General features: G+C 18.0%; 5 protein-coding genes across 5 annotated transcripts, besides 50 other annotated features; 4 read left to right on the top strand and 1 right to left on the bottom strand. All coding sequences in view use genetic code 6, as the record gives it.

Annotated features, from left to right (window-relative positions):
• Positions 1-94: 94 nt before the first annotated feature.
• Positions 95-144: a microsatellite.
• Positions 145-795: 651 nt separating this feature from the next.
• Positions 796-859: a microsatellite.
• Positions 860-973: 114 nt separating this feature from the next.
• Positions 974-1,027: a microsatellite.
• Positions 1,028-1,681: 654 nt separating this feature from the next.
• IMG5_141120 (hypothetical protein) lies at positions 1,682-6,753 on the top strand (the record flags this gene model as incomplete). Its single annotated transcript, XM_004031319.1, has 7 exons — positions 1,682-1,702; positions 1,763-2,517; positions 2,802-3,693; positions 3,794-4,830; positions 6,200-6,317; positions 6,359-6,543; positions 6,625-6,753. Exons 1-7 carry the CDS (start codon positions 1,690-1,692, stop codon positions 6,751-6,753), a joined length of 3,129 nt encoding a protein of 1,042 aa, XP_004031367.1. The 5' UTR covers positions 1,682-1,689.
• Positions 2,716-2,780: a microsatellite.
• Positions 5,246-5,302: a microsatellite.
• Positions 5,286-5,325: a microsatellite.
• Positions 5,339-5,558: a microsatellite.
• Positions 5,372-5,604: a microsatellite.
• Positions 5,373-5,481: a microsatellite.
• Positions 5,380-5,478: a microsatellite.
• Positions 5,529-5,604: a microsatellite.
• Positions 6,555-6,598: a microsatellite.
• A 60-nt stretch (positions 6,754-6,813) lies between the features above and the next one.
• On the top strand, positions 6,814-11,289 carry IMG5_141110 (WD repeat protein; the record flags this gene model as incomplete). Its single annotated transcript, XM_004031318.1, has 8 exons — positions 6,814-6,870; positions 6,914-7,285; positions 7,432-9,060; positions 9,108-9,267; positions 9,320-9,438; positions 9,543-10,223; positions 10,282-10,408; positions 10,547-11,289. 8 exons carry the CDS (start codon positions 6,814-6,816, stop codon positions 11,287-11,289), a joined length of 3,888 nt encoding a protein of 1,295 aa, XP_004031366.1.
• Positions 7,291-7,427: a microsatellite.
• Positions 8,786-8,892: a microsatellite.
• Positions 9,451-9,493: a microsatellite.
• Positions 9,482-9,513: a microsatellite.
• Positions 10,233-10,280: a microsatellite.
• Positions 10,428-10,471: a microsatellite.
• Positions 10,758-10,797: a microsatellite.
• Positions 10,889-10,918: a microsatellite.
• Positions 11,067-11,193: a microsatellite.
• Positions 11,281-11,331: a microsatellite.
• Positions 11,332-11,443: 112 nt separating this feature from the next.
• Positions 11,444-11,501: a microsatellite.
• Positions 11,502-11,598: 97 nt separating this feature from the next.
• On the top strand, positions 11,599-12,216 carry IMG5_141100 (hypothetical protein; the record flags this gene model as incomplete). The annotated part of the gene is made up of 2 exons (XM_004031317.1): positions 11,599-11,680; positions 11,723-12,216. 2 exons carry the CDS (start codon positions 11,599-11,601, stop codon positions 12,214-12,216), a joined length of 576 nt encoding a protein of 191 aa, XP_004031365.1.
• A 1,090-nt stretch (positions 12,217-13,306) lies between these two features.
• Positions 13,307-13,341: a microsatellite.
• Positions 13,307-13,350: a microsatellite.
• Positions 13,330-13,362: a microsatellite.
• A 313-nt stretch (positions 13,363-13,675) lies between these two features.
• Positions 13,676-13,722: a microsatellite.
• On the top strand, positions 13,722-14,984 carry IMG5_141090 (phosphoglycerate kinase, putative; the record flags this gene model as incomplete). Its single annotated transcript, XM_004031316.1, has 1 exon — positions 13,722-14,984. One exon carries the CDS (start codon positions 13,722-13,724, stop codon positions 14,982-14,984), a length of 1,263 nt encoding a protein of 420 aa, XP_004031364.1.
• Positions 14,985-15,045: 61 nt separating this feature from the next.
• Positions 15,046-15,125: a microsatellite.
• Positions 15,102-15,139: a microsatellite.
• A 44-nt stretch (positions 15,140-15,183) lies between these two features.
• Positions 15,184-15,237: a microsatellite.
• Positions 15,238-15,395: 158 nt separating this feature from the next.
• Positions 15,396-16,000, bottom strand: IMG5_141080 (hypothetical protein; the record flags this gene model as incomplete). The annotated part of the gene is made up of 1 exon (XM_004031315.1): positions 15,396-16,000. A coding segment is annotated over one exon (402 nt), but the record flags the coding sequence as incomplete, so codon positions are not given.
• Positions 16,001-16,037: 37 nt separating this feature from the next.
• Positions 16,038-16,079: a microsatellite.
• A 1,244-nt stretch (positions 16,080-17,323) lies between these two features.
• Positions 17,324-17,359: a microsatellite.
• Positions 17,325-17,359: a microsatellite.
• Positions 17,355-17,411: a microsatellite.
• Positions 17,359-17,412: a microsatellite.
• An 833-nt stretch (positions 17,413-18,245) lies between these two features.
• Positions 18,246-18,296: a microsatellite.
• A 606-nt stretch (positions 18,297-18,902) lies between these two features.
• Positions 18,903-18,986: a microsatellite.
• Positions 18,947-18,989: a microsatellite.
• A 480-nt stretch (positions 18,990-19,469) lies between these two features.
• Positions 19,470-19,511: a microsatellite.
• Positions 19,512-19,899: 388 nt separating this feature from the next.
• Positions 19,900-19,976: a microsatellite.
• A 21-nt stretch (positions 19,977-19,997) lies between these two features.
• Positions 19,998-20,058: a microsatellite.
• A 330-nt stretch (positions 20,059-20,388) lies between these two features.
• Positions 20,389-20,417: a microsatellite.
• A 348-nt stretch (positions 20,418-20,765) lies between these two features.
• Positions 20,766-20,809: a microsatellite.
• Positions 20,810-20,898: 89 nt separating this feature from the next.
• Positions 20,899-20,993: a microsatellite.
• Positions 20,925-20,993: a microsatellite.
• Positions 20,968-21,080: a microsatellite.
• Positions 21,001-21,054: a microsatellite.
• Positions 21,081-21,334: 254 nt separating the features above from the next.
• Positions 21,335-21,405: a microsatellite.
• Positions 21,348-21,404: a microsatellite.
• Positions 21,348-21,405: a microsatellite.

Raw genomic sequence — 21,405 nt, 5'->3', positions numbered from 1 at the left:
TTTTTTATTTATAGCAACAAATTTATATTTAATTAAAATATTAATTTTAGTAAGAAAACATTAATTATAAAAATAAATTTGTATAATATCTATGATTTTTTATTTTATATTATATTTTTTATTTTGTTATATATATTTTATTATATTTTGAATACATATTTATTTTTATATTTTTTTTTTAAAAAATTATATTAAATATAAATAAAAAATTTAAAATATTTTTAAGTTAACAAAATGAAAGTATTTATTTTTAATATAAATTTAATTATATAAAATTCAATTTTTTACAATAGGATATATACTTCTTTATATTTTATTCTAATAAATCATTATTTTCTAATAATTGATTGCTAAAAATAGATAAATATACTTATCTTAAAATTTAAAATAAAAAATTAATTAAAATTTTAATATTTATAATATTGTCCTATTAAAAAAAAAAAAAAACTAATTTAATTAATAAATTCAATTATAGCTTTATTTTAAGATTTTAAATAAATAATTGTTATTAAATAATATTGAATATATATATTTTTTAAAAATTATATATAGTTAATTCAAAAATTTATTATACACCCTGAAATTATATTTAAAATAGAACAATATTTTAATTTTATTTATTATAAATTGTAGAAAGTGTTATATTATTTACGCGGTCTTTTTAAATAGCCTATATTATTATTTTTATAATATGAAGTTAATTTTATATATATAATATTTTATTTAATTTTGGTGTTATCAAATATTTTAGACCTATTGTATAATCATATAAAAATAAAATATAATTAATTTATTTTATTTTATAAAAAATATAACAAATTTGTATATTATAAATAAAAAATTATTTTATAAAATAAATTTGTTTGTTTTTTTTAATTTAAAATATACTTAATTTCTATTTAATTTTATCCCCAAAAAAATTAAAAGACAATTTTATAAAAAATAAAATTATTTTAACATTTTTGAATATTTATATTATAAAAAGAAAAATTATTATAAAATATAACAATTATAATATAATAATATATAAAAAAATGACATTATAAAAATAAAAATATAAAATATAAATTAAATCTACAAAATAAATAAATTTATATATATAAAATTATGTTTATTTTACTATTAAAAATTCTATATTTATTTTAATATTACATATATAAAAAGTATGTTTCTATTTAAGTTTATAAATAAAAATTAAAATTAAATAAATTATAAAATATATATATATATTTTAATTCTGATATAGTATTGTATTAAATATATATATAAAATTAATTTTTTTTTATTTTTAAAAAAAAAAATATTTAAAAAGAAGATATATATATGTATAAATTTTAATTTTTTTTTTTATTAAATACATTTAAAATAAAAAAAAAAATATTAATTATTTAATATAATTTAATTACATTTATAATACAAAAAACAAATAATTATATGACTAAAGTACTAGATTTTTATTAAGAAAAAGTGATTTTTTTAACCGGAATAACAGGTTTCCTCGGAAAAGTAATTTTAGAGAAATATTTAAGAAGTTTGCCCTAAATTAAAAAAATAATTGTACTAATTAGAACAAAGAAAACAACTACAGCTTAAGAAAGATTTAAAAAAGAAGTTTTGGACTCCGAAATATTCATATAAATGAAATAATCTTTAAAATCAGACTTTTATAATTATATATCTTAAAAAGTAATGGTAGTATAAGGTAATATCTATATACATATATATATATATATAATAATTTATATGAATATATATTACATAGGCGATTTATTAGCAGATAATGTAGGACTTTCAGTTTAAGATTAAAATTATATATTTTAAAACTGCAATATAATAATAAATTGTGCAGCTTCAATTGATTTTAATGCCAAACTAGAAGAAGCTATATAATCTAATATTTAAGGTACATTAAGAATATTTGAAGTAGCCAAAAAATGCTAAAAACTTGAAAATTTTATGCATGTTTCTACATGTTATGTCAATTCTAATATGGACGGCTTTATCGAGGAGAAAATATATAATAATTCTTCCAGTGATCCAATGGTAGATTACAAAAATTTAATCTAATTATCACCCTAAGAATTGGAAATTCAAACTAAAAGTATTCTAGGAAATTATGCTAATACATATGTCTTTACTAAGGCTTTAGTTGAAAGAATACTTGAATAATATAAACCTCCTAATATGACAATAACTATTTTAAGACCGTCTATTATTGGGGCAAGTGTCTAATAACCTTAATATGGATGGGTGGAAGGAGTAACAGCACTTTCGGCAACCTTTTTACTCTGTGGAATAGGAATGATTAGATATTTAGAGGCTGATGAGAAGAGTATAGCAGATATTGTACCTGTAGACTGTGTTAGTGATTAAATTATAGTGTCTAGTGCTCTATATGCAGTGAATTAGAGTGTTAATGTGATGAATTGTGGAACTTCTTTCAAAAACCCAGTAGAATGGAAATTAACACATAAATAATGTTCACTTTATTGGAAAAATAATCCTTCTAAAAAATAAGTATCAAATATTAGTGTTAAACTTATTACAAATTAATAATAACTAAAATTTTATAAATATAAAAGAAGAATATAAGCACATGCTTTTGAAAGAATTGCTAGTATTTTTGGAAATAGTTAAATGAAAAAAAATGCGGCAAGATTTGTTAATGTAAATTATAAAAATATATAAAAAAATATTTATTAAAATATAAATATGTATATTTATATATTTACATATTTATATATTTATATATTTATATATTTATATATTTATATATTTATTTATACATAATTATTTTTTAGATGGTTTATAAATCTGAAAATATAAGTGATATGTTTAAACCTTTTGTTGTTAGATAATTTATTTTCGATACTAGTAAAATTGATAATTTAGCTAAATAATTATAAAAAGAAGAACTTGATATGTTTTATTTGGACGTCTCCAGAATTAATTGGGAATAATATCTCCTTATGTATAATTGGGGTATTTAAAGATTTATATTAAATGAACATATAGATCCCCCTTTTTCTAATAAAAATAATATTTTAAATATTAATAGTTATACAATAAATTCGCTTTCCTATTTTTCCGATGTTAACTGGGCTCTTACTTCTGGTAAAAACTTTAAAACTAAAAGTTTTTAAGAATATAGACTTCTATTAATAAACTCAATTTCTGTATAGAATGCTATATAGTAAACTATCTAATAAAAATCTTAATAATAATAAGTGAAAAAATACTCTATTATAAATTAAGTTAATAAGGAAGTTGAGAATATTATAAAATAAATGGTTTCGAATTATTAAATGTCTTATGTTAGAATGATGGGCTGGCTTTTAAAAAAGCTCTTTTAATAAATATATGAAAAAATTGTTATTGATGATAAATAATTACTTCTGCTTTAAAATTATAATACTATTAAAAATGGACCTCTAATAATGATGCCCACACATAGATCATATTTAGATTTTCTACTCGTTTCTTATATTTTCTTTGCTTATAAATTATAAGCACCACATATTGCCGCCTCCGAAGATTTCCTAAATGTTTAAATTGTCCATCATATTTTAAGGGCTAATGGTGCTTTTTTTATGAAAAGAAATTCAAAAAATAATATTATTTATAAAGCAATTTTTAATGAATATATTAAATTACTTTTATAAGAAAATTGTATGTTAGAATTCTTTATTGAAGGTAAAAAATAAAAAAATGTAAAGATATAAGTATAAAAACAAAAATATATAAATAATATATATATATATATATATCTATAATTATAATTATTTTTTTATAGGTACTAGATCTAGAAGTGGAAAAATGCTTCAACCAAAACATGGTATTATGCGAATTTTATGTGATGCAGTTTTCGATTAGAGAATTCCAGATGCAAAAGTAGTTCCTATAACATTGAACTATGAAAAAGTATTAGAAGGTGATACTTTCCCTTATGAATTATTAGGGGAGGAGAAAATAAAGGAATCTCTTCCGAGACTTATAAAAGCTTTGAAAACTCTAAACTAAAACTATGGGAAGATATTTATTCATATATGTGAGCCGATAAGTATACTTGCGTATTAGTAAAATAAGTTTCCTTCTTTAAATCTTTAAAGTTAAGACCAAAGAAAATAGGTAGTCTAGAGTTTATCTTATTAAGTTTAATATAAATAAACTGCATAGTTAGTATGTACATCTACCAGTATAGTGGCTTCTATTATACTTTCATGTAGAAAAGGAATCACTGAAGACGCTTTGATTACTTAAGTATAATGGTTATGTTAAAGAATAATAGAAAGGGGAGGAAATATAACAAACTCGAATGATATGATGGGGTATTCTTAGGTTGTCAAAACTGCTTTGAATCTTCTAAAAGGAATTTTGATTAAGAGTAAAAAGAATATTTTCTAAGTAGAGCTTACTTCAGATACTGAATATAAGAATGTTCTTATGTTACACTATTATAGAAATGGAATTATACATATTTTCATTTTGGAGGCAATTGTTTGTCTAGTCTTGAGTGCTTTCGGATCTCATATTGCATTTTAAGAAGGAATTAGTGCAAAAAGACTGTGGGAGGAAGTTTAATTTTTAATTAATCTTTTTGATAAGGAATTTGTGGTTTAAAACATTCCAAGAAATTAGGAAGAATTCAAAAATGTTTTGTTATAAAAAATGGTGTAGTTTAATGTTATTTCTATAGAAAATAATGATATTGTGAAGGCTCTGGATGAAAATTAAATTGGCTTTTATTGTACTTTTGTGATGCCAATTATTGAAAGTTATTGGTCGGTTATGATTTATATGTATACTTTGTTAAATTAGAAACAAAAATAGGTAGATTAAAAATAATTCTAATAGTCTATTTAATGGTTTTGTGAAAGTATGCATGATGAAAGGTATTTATAACATCATGAAAGTTGTTCTTTGGATGTGATTAAAAATGCTATTCATAAATTTAAGGCAATGAAGTTCTTATAGGTAGTTAGTTAAAAAGATTAGAACGGACTATTGATTGGGGAAAAGGTCATTTGTCTTATTAATGAGGAATAGCTAAATGAATTAGTAAATTAAATGTAGAGATTCTTAAAAAAATAAATATCGTAAAATATCACTGCTAGTGAATTTGCAAAACATGCGGTTTTAGCTTAATATCCGCTTTTTGCTAAATTGTGAAGTATATTTTTTATTTCTTCTAAATTTAAAAGTTTATGTAAGTTATGTATGTGATTTTTTTTTTATTAAATTAAGTTAAAAAAATATATATATATAATTAAAAAATAAAAAAAGATTTATAATATTATTAAAATATATTATAAAATTTATAAAATAAAAATGTTTTGTTAAATAAAGAAAATTAAATAATATAAAAAATATAAAAAATATAAATAAAATAATAAAATAAAAATGATTAAAATAAAATAAAAATGAGTAAAATAAATAAAAATGATTAAATAAACTAAAAATAAGAAAAATAAAATAAAATAAAAACAAGTAAAAAAAAAAATTAAAAAATTATAGGTAAAATAAAAAAAAATAAAAATAAAAATAATAAAAATAATAAATATATAAAATAATAATAATAATATATAATAATAATAATAATAATAACATTAATATAAAATTGAATTAAATTTTTTATATTCATTATTATATATTATTATCAAATTTTCATCCTAATGATGACTGTAAATTATAATTTTTTAATTTAAAAATTTTTTTTTTTGATAGTTTAAAATATTTATTTTTTTATTTAATTTCTTATAATAATTAGAACTTATTAAATAGTTTAAATAATTATTAATTTTTTTTAGAAACTAAAAAAAAAATTAGTAATTTTATTTAATAAATGAGCTTTAAATATTATATAAAAACATAATTAATTTCATTTTTTTTTAAAAAAAAAAATAAATAATTTTTAATTGAAAATATTTGTTTGTTTTTATTTTAGTTTTTTTTGTCTTTATTAAAATATATTAATGTTTGTAACATTTATATTATAATATACATATAAATTTTTATTTAAAAAAAGAAAATAAAATAATTAAAAGAAAAATAAAAAAATCAAATTAAAAAATAAATGATAGAATAATCAGTTTTTGAAGACGAACAAGAAAAAATTAAATTTCAATAATATATAGAAAAAAGAAATGAAGTAAAAAATTTAAAATTTATTTAAATATATAATTAAAGAATAAATAAATAGTAAGTTAAAAAAATATATTAAGGTGGATAAATGGTTAATGGTTGTTCGTTATAATTTGATACTGCTTTAGGAATAAATTGTAGATAAATTTAAAATTAATTACAAGTAGTTGGTGATGGTATAAAAATTTTTTATTAAATTTAATATATATAAATAAAGGTTAAGTTATATTTAGTACAGGAAACATTATAGTTATAAAAGATCTGCAAACTAAAAAATATTAATTTATTTAAAAAGAAAATCGCTTTAAAAATATTACATGTATGAATGCATAACTTTTAAAAAATAAAAGCATAATAATAGCAGTAGGAGAATCTTCAATGAATGATGATAAACCAGCAATGGTAATAAATAAATATATATATATATATATATATATATATTTATATATATATATATTTATTAAAATATTTATTTTCATATAGATTGTAGTTACATATTAAACTGATAAAAAAACATTTTGGCATGTCCTTAATTAAGGCTTTAAAGGTGTCGTAAAACAAGTGTGTATTAATACTGATAAATATTATGCTTGTGGATTATTACTTCCTTGAGGTTCTCATTTACCTATTTTAGATTTTTGGAGTTACAAAAAAGATAAACTATTAGCTTCAATGCCTGTAAAAACTAATTTGTCTAAATTTTCTATGCATCCAACAAAACATTAAAATGTAAGAATAAAAATTGTGTATAATATAATAATATTATTTATAGATTATAATAACTGGTTAAAATTATTTTCGAATGTGGGAAGCTTTTTTTTAAGAAAAATAATTCAAAGAATCATATAATCCATTAGTTCCTTTAAAAATTGAAAAAGAAAATCGTTTTTTAGACCATGTATGGGTAACTACTACAGCCGCTCCAATGCTTTTAGTATTGGCAGCAGGAAATCTAATTCTAATTTTATAAAATGATGTTTTAAAAAGAACTGTAGAAATAGAAGTCGGAAATTTAAATATAGTTGAAGCACATGTAAACCAAATTAATTTAGGAGAATAAGATATAGATGATATTTACGGAATAAATAATGTTATGGATGATATGATAAAAAATAGTGGAAACAAAGAAGAAAATGTAGATAGAGTAAAATATATATATAATTATATACATATATATAATTATTATTTATAAGTATATTTAAATATATCAATATATATATATATATATATACATATATATATATATATATATATATATATATATATATATATATATATATATATATTTAGAATGCTCCTAAATAAATAATGAATAAATAAGAATTAGAATTTATGTGTATTAATTCAACTAAAAGAGGTTTTGTATTAGGTGGAAACAGAGGTTGCATATGTATATATGATATAGAGAAAAATTAATAAATAATTAATACTATGAGTTTTGAAATGAAAATGGCTAATAATGAAGATCATAAAATATTCTATTTATCAAGTTCTAGTAACGATAGTATTATTACAATAGCTTCATATGAACCTGTGGGGAGTATTGCATATCATTAATTAAATACTTTTCAATTAGATGCTGAGATTTCACCTATATAGCCATTTTTTAGTACTGGATTTCATTTTAAAAAAATAAACTGTATAACTACTTCTATTACAAAGAATATTTTCGCAACATGTTCTGAGGATAATACAGTAAAAATCTGGAATTACTTCTAGAGTGAAAACTAGGAGAAAAAAGGAATCATTAGTCAGTATTTTAAAGAAGAGCCTTTGTCTATTTCCTTGCATCCTTTTGGCATGTTTATCTCCATATGTTTCAATAACGGTTTCAAGATTTTCGCGATTTTAAACGATTAATTATATCCTTTGAAAGAAGTCAATTTAACCAATTGTAAGATTGTTAAATATGCACATGGAGGACATTATTTAGTCACAAATGAAAAAAATGCGATTATTTTATACGATACTATATATTATGAAGCCACTTAAATTCTAGAAGGACATCCATCTTTAATAAGGGATATTTGTATAGCCAGTAATGATATATATATAGTCTCTACGTGCATGAATGGGTATGTTTTCTGCTGGAATATTCTAGAAACAAACTAGAATATGTCGAAGACCTACGAACACTAGGAAAATTCAATTTATAATTGCATATATTATGACTTAAATGTGTTAAAAAAAGAGGATAATAATAGCGAGGATGCAAACTTATTCATAGGGTGTTCAAACGAAAAATATATATGCATATATAGGGATAAAAATAAGGAAAAAATAAAAAAATTAGTCGCGGAATTTCCAGTAACAGACTGTTATATTACTTCTATTGCAGTTTCAAATAAACATAAATGCATTTTTATGGGAACTAATAAAGGGAAGATTAGGGTTTCAGTCTGGCCAATTGATGACGAGGCTTTAGAGTATGAATAAGCAAATTAAAACTCGGTTTAAGTTAGTTTAAAATAACCTGACTTTTTTGAAATTTCAGTGCATTCTAGTTCCATTACTAGTATAGTACTTTCATATGATAATTAGTATTTATTTACAGGAGATGAAGATGGATAATTGTTTGTATTGGCAGTTTAGGAAATTTAAAAAAATATGGAAAAAATAGAAAATAATAATATTAAATAAGGAGAAAAAATAGATAAAAATATTAATAATAATAACAAATTGGAAGAAAAAAAAGGAAATAATATATAATAATAATAAGGAAATTAAAAAAATGAAGATAAATAATTTATAGAATAGACAGCAAATGATCTTTTTTTAGCAAAAATATCGAAGATTATTGAAAAAAATGAATAGAAGAAAAAATTATAGTTTGAAGTAGTGAAATTAGAATAAACCAAAAAAATTGAAACTTAAAAATTAGATAATTAATATAAATAAAATATGGATACTATTAATAGAGTATTAATTTATATATTTTATTTTTTAAATATATTTTAATTGTAAAGGATTTTAAAATTAGTATAGAAAATGATTTGAAAATGAAAGATACTTTTGTTTCCAAGTCTAATGAAGAATATAATAGGTTATATGAAGAATATATTAATGAATAAGAAAATAATAAAGAAAAAATATAAAGTCTTAAAGAATTACATAAATAGAAAATTGGTTATATATATATAAGAAATATATATTTAATATATTTATTTAATATTTTTAGAGTATGAAAATAAAAGAAATCAAGATTTAGCAAATGAAATCGAGAGAGTTAAATAATAGCATGAAGAAGATTTAAAAAATATACTAAAATAACATCAAGATGATTTAAAGCGACTTAAAGTATTTTTAATAATATATATATATATATATATATATATATATATATATTTATATAAATTTTATATTTTATAAATTATTTTCATAAATTAATTTGTTTATCAAAGCTTATCTTTTACGAAAAATGCCAAAAAGTTTAGGTAAAATACTCTAATGTAGTTGATAATACAAAAATATTTGGTAATTAATTTATTGAAAGACTGGATAATTAAGATATTGAATATGAGAAAGAAATCGATGAAAAAATAAAGGAATTAAAAGAAGAAATATAATAAATAAGAAAAGTAAATGAAGATTTAGAAAAGAAAAACTAAGAATATATTAAATAATATGATACATTAAAAAAGGAAGACGAATAAAAATAAAAAGAAATAGACGAATAATTAAAAAAACACAATGAAATTAGAATGGAAAATCTCAAAAATGATTAAGATATATTAAAAATGTAACATTAATTATTAGAAAGACTATAAGTAATTGATTCGAAAGAAGAAACTTGCAAAGCAGCAAAAGACGAATAAATAAATTTGGAAAACTTTAGGTATATGTTGAATTAAAAAAAAAGAAGTTTATAGATGGAAAAAGGAACTCTTTTAGATAAAATTTCAATAAAAGAGTTGAATTTGAAAAATATGTTTAATGAACTTATTAAAGAATCTAATGAAAATGAATAGAAATATCAAAAACTTAAAAAACTTAATGGAGAAATTAAAGTACTCGAAAATTCAGTTAAAAAATCAGAAGTTGAGATATTTTTTAATACTAATAAACTTACTTAATTTTAAAATGTAATTAAATTTATATTTTTTTTGATTTTTAGATATATTTTTTATTTTTATATTATAGTAATTATAAAGTATAATGAAAAATTAAGAAAGTGTAACTGTTGTAGGAAGAAAACTATATGAAATGTTAGAAAAAGCAAAAGATAATCAAGAATTAAAAAAATACTAAAAATAAAAAGTTATAACAAGTAAATAATTTATAAAAAAATAATGTATATATAAATATATATAAATAATATATAATTATATATGTTTTATTGTTATATTACATATATATATTTTTTTATAAATTATTGTTTTATATCTTAATATTTATATATAAATAGATGATGATATAAAAGAAATAGTAAAGATGAAATAAGAAAAACCAAATGAAGTAAATGACGAATTATTAAGGTAAGGAAAATGGATGACTAAAAAACTTCATTTAATTAAAATTACATCAGAAAAACTAAAAAAAATACGTGGTGAAAATATTAATACAATATTAAATTAAAACACAAAATTGATAGAAGAGTGTAATATGCTGCGAGGAGAAAATGAAAAATATAAAAAAGAAATGAAAAAAATAGAAAAATTACTCGCTGAAGCTATTAGAAAAAGATAAAAATTAAGAAATTAATAATAATAATAATAATAGTCTCCTACTTAAATAAAATAACTAGTTTAAAAATTAGGAGAAAATTAGGAAAAATTAGACCAATAACATAATAAATTAGTTAATTTAAAATAAAATATAGATTCAATATAAAAAAATACAGATGAAAATAAACTACCATAAATTTAAATAGCGCAAAACAATACGAACATTATAGTTGTACCAAATGAAGCCATATAATAAAAGATATAAAAATAATAGTAAAATAATATAAAAGAAAAATAAAATAATATTAATAATAATAGTAATAATATTAATATTAAAAATAATAATAATAATAATAATAATAATAATAATAATAATAATAATAATAATTTAAATGTTATTTATCCAGAAATAGTAGTAGAAAATCCATAAGAACATGATAGACCAACGTCTTCAGAAATAAAAAGAAAGAAAAAAATTATATGATTTATATATATTATATATTTATTTTATATTATATTTATTTTAAGAATAGTTTAAAAAAGATTAATTATTTTATAAGGAAATAAATATTTTTTTTAAAATAAAAATCTATAAAAAATAAATAAAAATAAATTTAAAAAATTATTTATAACTTTAAATATATACATATTTATTATATTTATATATATATATATATATATATAATTATATATATACATTTACAGTATATATTTTTTCTTTTATATCAAGTATTTTTATAATTTTGATTGTAAAGAAATTATTTTTATTTATAAATATTTTCATATTAAAAAAATGAATATATTTGATCAATTTACTAATTTCTGGAAATTATTTTGTAAACCTTCACGACAATAATATTCAAATTTTGATTTAGGTATATATATAAATTTTAATATCTATATTTTTTTATATGTAGGATCACCAATATTTTACAATGACTCATGTCAATATAAGCGTACTGATTTTACTTTAAAAAACGTTCGTAAATAAGAAATAAGATGTTCGTTATATGAACCATTTAATAAAGTATATGATTCTTGTATAGTATATTTACATTCATTAAACGGTTCGCGAATGGAAAGCGCAAAATACGTGTAATTTGCAATCGAAAGAGGATTTTCGTTTTTTTCTTTTGATTTTCCAGGATGTGGACTTTCCGAAGGTGAATATGTTTCTTTAGGTTATTATGAATAAAATGATGTAGATATAGTAATAAATTATTTAAAAATGAAAAAAAATACCATTTATTGGTTTATGGGGTAGATCAATGGGTGCTGTAACTGCATTATTATATTCATAAAAGTAAATATTTATTATATATACATTTATTTATATTTTTAGATTTTAAAATAATGTTAATGTTTTAGCTTTAGATAGTCCATTTTTAAGTATTAGAAATGCAGGTGTTGAAATCATAAATCGTAAAATCTAATTACCATCATTTTTAGTGAATGGGATTTTGGAATATGTTAAGAGATAAATTAAAAATAATGTATAGTATGACATTGAGGATGTAGATTGTTTAAGAAATTTAAAAGAGTGTAAAATTCCGTGCATTTTTGTAGTCTCTAAAGAAGACTAGCTTGTTTCATGTTAAAATTCAATTAAGTTGTATGAAGAATACCCTTTTGGGAAAAAATGTATTGTTTTTGTAAAGGGAGATCATAATAATAGTAGAGAAGATTCCAATATTATTTAGATTATTAATTTTATGAAAGAAAATATGTTGGTTTTATAAACAAAAGAGGTAAAAAATAACAAGACGGGTACTTAATATATAGAAGAAGTGGATATATAAGATTGTAAAGCGTTTAGAAGTCAAAATATAATGTTTAATGAGCAAATTGCATTTACGGAAAGGAGAAAATAATTTGGAAATAATAGTAATAATAATAATAATAAAGATCATAATAATTTAAGTAAATCTATTTATAATTTTAGAAGTTAAGAAAATATGAACTGTTAGGTTTAGAATTAATTAGCAAGTAAATTATAAAAATAATAATAAAAATAAATTAAAATGGTTTCTTATAAATAAAAAACATATAATACAAATACTAGTATTTTAAATAATTACGAAGACGATTATTGCAGTAGTTATATAAAAAATATAAAAAAAAGGAAAAATATTTAAGAAAACAATAAATGTATAACCTAAAATAATTATAAATAATTTACATATAATCTTTAAAATTCATAATAATAAATATTACCGAAAAAAAAATGATTTTTTAACAATGTTTTTTTGGTTTATAAAAATATTAATAAAAAGAAGATTTTTTACAAGTGTAACATAAAATATTTTAGAAAAATAATATTAATGACAACTTAAATAATTCCTACTTTAAAATAGAATAAAGCTACGAAAAAAATAAAATATAGACTAAAACTGTTTAAATTAGTCTTATTAAAAATAAATAAATTCAAATATAATAAAATTAAAATTATAAACTATAAAATAGTCCTAAACCATAATTTATGTAAAATTGAATTTTTTCGGATAAATATATATATAATAAATATATAAATAAAAATTAAATAAATTAAAATCTAAATTTTTATAAATTATATCAAATTTTATTTATATTTAAATATTTTATAAAAAAAATCTTTTTTTTAAAAAAATATTTATAATAATCTTAATTTCAAACTAAAAAAAAATCATTTTATGATTTAGTTATTATTTCTCAAGTTTATAAAACATGTATTGAAATATAAATCATGTCATATCCGATATATTGGTCTAAAATTTATTTCACACACTACATAAATATAAATAATAAAAATATTATTAACAAAAAAAAAATAATGATTTTATATTCAGTTTATTTTATTTTTTTATAAATAAAAAAAAAACTAAATAATTATTTAAATATAATAAAAATAAAAAAAGATAAAAAGATTAAAAAAAAAAAATGCTTTCACGTAAAATCAGTATCAACCACATTCTTAAACAAATCGAAAACAAAAGAGTTTTAATGAGAGTAGACTTTAACGTTCCTTTAAAAGATGGTGCAATAAAAGATCCTACCAGAATAAAAGGTGCCCTACCATCAATAAAGAAAATACTCGAATGTAACCCTAAAGGTCTTGTATTAATGTCTCATTTAGGTCGTCCCGATGGTAACCGTGTCGAAAAGCATTCTTTGAAGCCCTTAGTTCCTAAACTAGAGGAATTATTAGGTACAAAGGTTACATTTTTGAATGATTGTGTAGGAAAGGAAGTTCAAGAAACTGTTTAACAAGGCCGCAATGGTCAAATATTCCTTCTTGAGAATTTAAGATTTCATCCCGAAGAGGAAGGAAAATATAAAGACTCCTAAGGAAACAAAATAAAAGCTGATAAAAAGAAAGTTGCTGAATTCCGTAAAGAGCTTACCAGTCTTGGTGAGCTTTACGTAAACGATGCTTTCGGAACTGCCCACAGAGCTCATTCTTCAATGGTCGGAATAGACCATAAAATCCGTGCTTCGGGCTATTTACTCAAAAAGGAATTAGATTATTTCGGAAAAGCCTTAGAAAATCCCAATAGACCCTTCCTCGTAATATTGGGAGGTGCTAAAGTTAAGGATAAAATCCAATTGATCGACAATTTAATTGACAAAGTTGACGAAATGATAATCGGAGGAGGAATGGCTTTCACTTTCTTAAAAAGAATGCACAATATTAATATTGGAAAGAGTCTTTTTGACGAAGAAGGTTATAAAATAGTTGACAAACTCATCCAAAAAGCAAAAGATAAAGGCGTTAAATTACACCTTCCTGTTGATTTCTTATGCGGAAATGCCTTAGATAATAATGCCGATACTAAAGTCTTTGATCTTAAGTCTGGAATCCCTGATGGATGGTGGGGATTGGATGCTGGTCCTTAAACTATGCAATTTAATGCAGAAGCTGTGTCTAGAGCTAACACTATTGTATGGAATGGACCTTAAGGCATGTTTGAAATACCTAAATTCAAATAGGGATCTTCTGATTTACTAAATAAAGTTGTAAATAGAACCCAAAAAGGATCTATTTCCATCATTGGTGGTGGAGATACTGTTAATCTTGTCGGAAGTGAAAAAGCTAGTGATAAAGTAAGCCATGTTTCTACTGGAGGTGGTGCTTCTTTGGAATTATTGGAAGGCAAAGAATTACCAGGAGTTGCTTATCTTACTGATATTGATTAACTTTGAGTATTTTTTTATAAAGTATATATTTCTTTTTATTGTTTTTTAAAAATAAAATATTTTTTATATTTTTTAATAAATTATTTATATTATTAAACAAATATAAATAATTTTTTTATAAATTATATAATTATATATATAAATATATATATATATATATACATTATTTTATTTTAATTCTTTTGTAAAATATAATATTAGTATAATATAATAATAAATAAATATTTTTTATATATACAAAAATAATATATTTTCTATAATGTTAAATAATTTCAAATCTCCCAACAAAATAATTGAAAGATTAGACAACTAATTAAAAGTAAAAATACGTAAATAAAATTTGTAAAAGATTTAAAACAGAAACTCACTACATTCATAATATGAATTCGAAAAAATGAAATAAAACTTTAGTATTATAAATAACACTAATTTACTTAATTAGATTGAAAAAATTTAAAATCATAATAAGAGTTAACAAAATAATCAATATTCAAATAATTTAAGTTTAATAAAAAACGTTTCCTCTCCAAGTTGTTATAAATATTTGTTATAAAAAAAACCTTATAAAGTCAAAGTAGAATAAAAAATTAAACACGAAAATGAAAAAATATTCGAACGAATCAAAAGTATTACAAAAGGAAACTAAAACATATCTAGTTTATAGAATATAAATTATTTTTCTTAATTAAAATAAGGATCTTAAGAAACTTATAAATAAAAATAACGATTAATGTAAATAGACGAATAAAATATAGATATGTTAAAAAGAATTACTTAAATAAAAAGCTTTTGTGACCTAAAGAAACTTAATGAAGATTATAAATAAATTAAAAAATATTAAAACCTTTTAACGGAATACCCTTTGAAATCAATAAAATAGCAATCTCATTCATAAAATATATAAGTAAGTCCTTAATTAACTATAAGTAATTCCTTATAAGGTATAAAACTTGGTCCTATAATTAAAATTTAAAAAACTAATATTCCTTTAATGTAAAAAACATATATAATAAATGATATTCCTTACTATATAGAAATAAGAATATAAGAAGAGTATATATTATATTAAAAAAATAAAAATTAATAAAAAAAATAGAAATTTTACAATAACTTTAGAAAATGTAAATAAACAAATATATACTCTTGTCTTAAATAAAAAGGAAGCCTTAAATATTTTACAATATGAATTTAACAATGATTTAAATTTTCTAATTAGTAGATTAAGAATAAACGAAAGTTCTCAAAAAATACAATTGATTCGCAAAAAAAATCCTCTATATCTTTCCTTAATGAATGTCATAAAAAAAAAAGTAAGTTTAGATAAAAGTATCGCAAAATAAAAAGGATAACTATCCAGATATCTAGAACCAAAGAAAAACTACGTTGAAATTCACCGAAAAGAGCAATAATAAATATTTTAAGAACAAAATAGAAAATAATCAGTTCCTAATATTGATAAATTATCAGTTCCTAAAATAATAATCGCTAAAAAAAAAGAAGAGGAAAAATAAATTAGTAATAAAAAAATTAGAAATTCTTATAATAATTTTTAAAAAAGCATTAATTAAACAAATAACAAAATAAAGAATGATTTTTAAGAAAAAAAACATATATTAGAATAAAAGAATACAAACTAAAATATATAATAGTCAATTGATAGTAATTATTATGAATAAGAATTCGAAGAAGACATATATGAAAAAAAAAATGATTAAAATATATAAATAAAAGCTGAAAATAATAATAATCTAATTAATAAAAGGAGAAAATCAGATTAATATAGTGATTATGATTAAAAATATAATAATAATGAATTTTAAGACAAAGAATATAAAGATGATTTTGATTGAAAAAAAGAAAATTAAATAAAATTTATCATTATATATTTTATAACATCTATAATTTAAAATCTTCCAAATTAAAATTACCTTTTTATTTTCTATCGAAATACCTAAATATTTACTAAATATCACTTTCGAGTATCCAAATATTATTTTGATAACAAAATTACTTAAAATCTTATATATTTATCACTTATTTATGTTCTTTATTTATAAAGTAATAAATTTCTTCGAAAACTTAATCTTTTTATTGATTTTAAACTAAGTTTAGTTTCATTTTTTATATATTTTTTTCGCTTTAAATTACTTATTTTATAAGTTATTCTAAAATACTTTTAGTAAAAGTACTTTAACTATTCTATTTTTTTTTATAAATTAAAATTTTTAAAAAAATATTTTATCTAACATATTAATTATGATAAGAAAAAGGAATTCTATTATTTAAAATATTAGCATGGTCAACAGACATGGGAATAATTAAATTATTTATATTATCAATACTAAAAAAATAAAATAAAAATAAAATCAAAATAAAATAAATATATATATATAAATATATATATATATATATATTTATAAATATATTTATATATTAATATACCTTATTTAATTATTTTTTTCATTCATATAGGAAAACAAAAAAATAATATTTTCCAAATCTTCTTTAATATCTATATGAAATAAGGAATTTTGAAATTGAACTTTATTTATTTATTCATTCTCTTTTAAATTTAATATTTTATAAAAATCACCAAGTGTAAAATCAGCTCTCATAGATAAATTTTCTTTAATATTTTCGATTTCTTTTTAATTTTCAATAATAGTCTTTAAAATTTTAATAAAATACATTTATTATTATTTTTAAATATTTTCTTTTTTAAATTTAATTTATTCTATTTCTTATTGATTTTATATAGTCTATTCTTACAAAAGTAACAAATTAAATTCTTCTTATAACTTTTATTTTTCTTCCTTGTGTTTATTTTATATTTTTTATTCTATTTAAAATTTACAAAATTATTTTTGTTGATCTTAAAACTAAGGAATTTATTTATTTTAAGAGTTATCTTCAGAAATTTATTATTATCTTTATATTTATAGTAGTGGATTATAATCTATTTATTTCGATAAGTTTTTTTTTTAACAGTCTTAACAGTCATTTAATGAAAGTTATTAATTATTTATTTATTATAATTTTTAATGACCTTTTTATACCATAAAATCTGTATTAATATATTAACTTTTTTACTATATATGTTATTATTAGAAATTCTAAACATTTTATTACAAATTTTCTTAAGATTAAGAAAATGATTTTTAATTAAACTATTACTAATAAAAAGGATTTAATTTTTATTATTAAATATAATTTTTTTCAATATATTAAAATGATTAATTTTGATTTGTTTCTAATTAAAATTTTCCTTATTAAAAATCTTATTTATCATTATATTAAATAATTTATTTTTCTTATATTTTTTAATTGTTTTTTTCCTATTAATTTTTCTAATTTTCTAATTTTTATTAATCTTTAAAAAAATAAGAAAAACTAAATTACCCACTATTTTAGGTTTTATTAGTTTATAAAATATATTTATTTCTATTTTACTTTAAAACCTCTTATTTTTCTTCTTCTTTCTATAAGCAACAAAAACTTTAGTTTTTAAACAAATATTTTTCCTTTTATTCATTTTTATTATTTGTATTTTCATAAAAATTAAGAAAATAATGAACTGATCTTCTGATAGAATTTTAAGAACTTATCCTATTATTTTTAGTATAATTTAAATATTTTCTATTAAAATTATCTCTATTTTTTTCTAAATTAATCGAATTTTCTTTTTATTCAGGTTTTTTACATAATTTTTAAGGAGAATCACATTAATTAGATTATTAGTTTTCAAAAAAAAAAGCTTTTCCTTTTTCCAAACCAAACTTTTTTTTTAAATCTTCGACAAGTTTTTTATCTTATTATTTTATTGGTTTATCATTAATAAAAGTTGTTTACATATTTTTTATATTATCTTTTATAGTTTTTTTAAAATTTTCATTTTTCTTTATTTCTGATTTATTTCTATTTAAGTCTTTACTTTTTAGAACTTCTTTATTTTTAAAAAATAGCTTTTTTTTTAGAAAATTTCTTTATTTTATAAAATTGATTTATTTTATACTTTTTTATCTATTAATTAACTTTAAATTTCATTATCATCTATTAATTTAATTTTTTATTTTTTAAAAGGAATTAACGATTATTATAAATCTTAAAAACTAACTTTTGTATCTCCATCAATATCCAATCTTCTTAAAATATTCAAAATATCATCACTAGTAGCATTTTAGTTCAATTATTCAATAAAATATTTTATATCTTTATGTTCAATATATTATTTTTATCCAGCCAGAATTTTAAAAACAGTATTAATACGAAAATCCCAACTTTTAATGATTTATTCTTTCTTATTCTCCATTATTTTTAAAAATTAAATTTCCTTTTCTAAAATACGAACAATTTTATTTTCTTAATCATATTTTGTTTCTATTTTTTTTCCTTTTCTTATTGTCATATCAACTTTTAATTATCTCAAAAAATGACAATTATTAGGTAAAATCATTTTAAGATAGCTATTTTTATTTTAGTATATAAAAAATGATATATATATATATATATATATATATATATATATATATATATGTATTTTTCTTTAATACTTTGTAAAAGACATATGTTTGTATTATTTATTATGTATAAAAAATATCTGTTTTAATTCTTCTTCTGTGTTTTTTATATAGTATTCTTCCAAAAATTGACTTAAATCAATAATATCTATAAAATCTTTACCTTTAGAAATTTAATTAAATATTTCTAATGGGTCAAAATCTTAACTTTTAGATAAGGTAAATCTAGCTTATTCTACTTGTTTTTCTATATCTGCTATAATTAAAAAAAATTGCAAATTTTTTTTTTAGTTTCGTTAGTTATCATAATACAATATAATTATTTTAGTCTGTTTATTTTTACAAGTTAATAATAACAGCTATTTAATTAATATTTTATTTAATATATAAAAATAAAATAAATGATATATATATATATATATATATATAGATTTATATAAATATATATATATTTATAAATATATTAATATTTAATATATATTAATTTTTTAAAACAATTTTATTATATTTATTTAATTCTCATATTTATATATTTTTAATTTTAATATATAATTATTTAATTTGATTTTATTATAAAAAAAAATTAACTATAAGAAATATATTAAAAATAAATAAAAAATCATTTATTATTTTATATTAGTATTAGTAAATAAAATTATTTTTTTTAGAGTAAATATATAAATAAATAATTTATTCGTCTTTATATATCGTTTTTTCATTAATATTATTATTTTATAGTATAATAGATTAAAAACATTTATTTTTAAAGAAAAATAAAAATTATTATCTAAAAATTTTTTTTTTAGTAAAATCTTTTTTTTTTTTCATAAAACAAATTCTGAAATTAAACTTCATTAAAATATTTTTTTTTTTAAAAAAAAAAAAATAAACAAATATATATATATATATATATATATAATATTAATAATACTTTATCACTTTATTTATTTTTTCTATTTTCAAGTTATTAATTTTCCTTATCATCGTTATTTTCTTATGAAAAATTAAAGAATTTTATTTTAGGGGCATCTATAAAATAATTTTCATCAATATATAAATCGTTAGATTTTTTAGGTGAAGAATAAGCAAATTATGTTTTTTTAATTTAATTTTAATAATAATGTGAAGAGGGACTCGCATTTTGAGGATTTATTTATAAATTATTTAATGAAAAATCTTATAAATCAATATTAATTTAATCGAAATATTATTAGAAGTCCATTTTTATTTTATCTCTTTATAAGTTTTTTATTATTATTTATTAATTGTGATTAAAATTTTATTTTTTTTTATAAATTTTATTGTTTTTATTATTTAATAATTATTATTTCAATTTATTTAAAAATAATATTTTTGAAAGCAAAATCATATATTTATTAAATAAAATAAAGCATGCCTAAAGAAATTAAAAAAAATAAAATAATATTTTTATTTATAATATTAAAATTAAATAAATAAAAAATATTAATAATAATTATATTAATTAAAAAAATAAAAAGCAATTGAAATTAATATATGAAATATAAATTATATATTAAAAATAAAAAAATATTTTAAATTATTATAATAAATATAAATATATAATATTTATTTTTTTTTGAATTTTGAATGTTAAATAAAAGGAAAAATTATATATTTTAATAATATTCTATTCATTTATTTAATTAAAATTAAAGTTAATTATGATTTTTTTAATTTTAAAATATAATTTAATGAAAAAACAAAATGAAAAAAAAAAATCTAAATATTTAATTAAAAAAATATCAAAAATATCAAAAATTTAAATTTACAAATGTTAAATAAATATATATGATTGATAAAAAAACTTTAAAAAAAAATTATAAACATATTAATATATATAATAATATATATATATAAATATGTATATATATAATTATATATATATATAT

Source organism: Ichthyophthirius multifiliis (genome assembly GCF_000220395.1).
Source record: "Ichthyophthirius multifiliis unplaced genomic scaffold scaff_1120509251096, whole genome shotgun sequence".
Taxonomy (NCBI): Eukaryota; Ciliophora; class Oligohymenophorea; order Hymenostomatida; genus Ichthyophthirius; species Ichthyophthirius multifiliis.
This window is presented reverse-complemented; position numbering and strand designations above follow the sequence as displayed.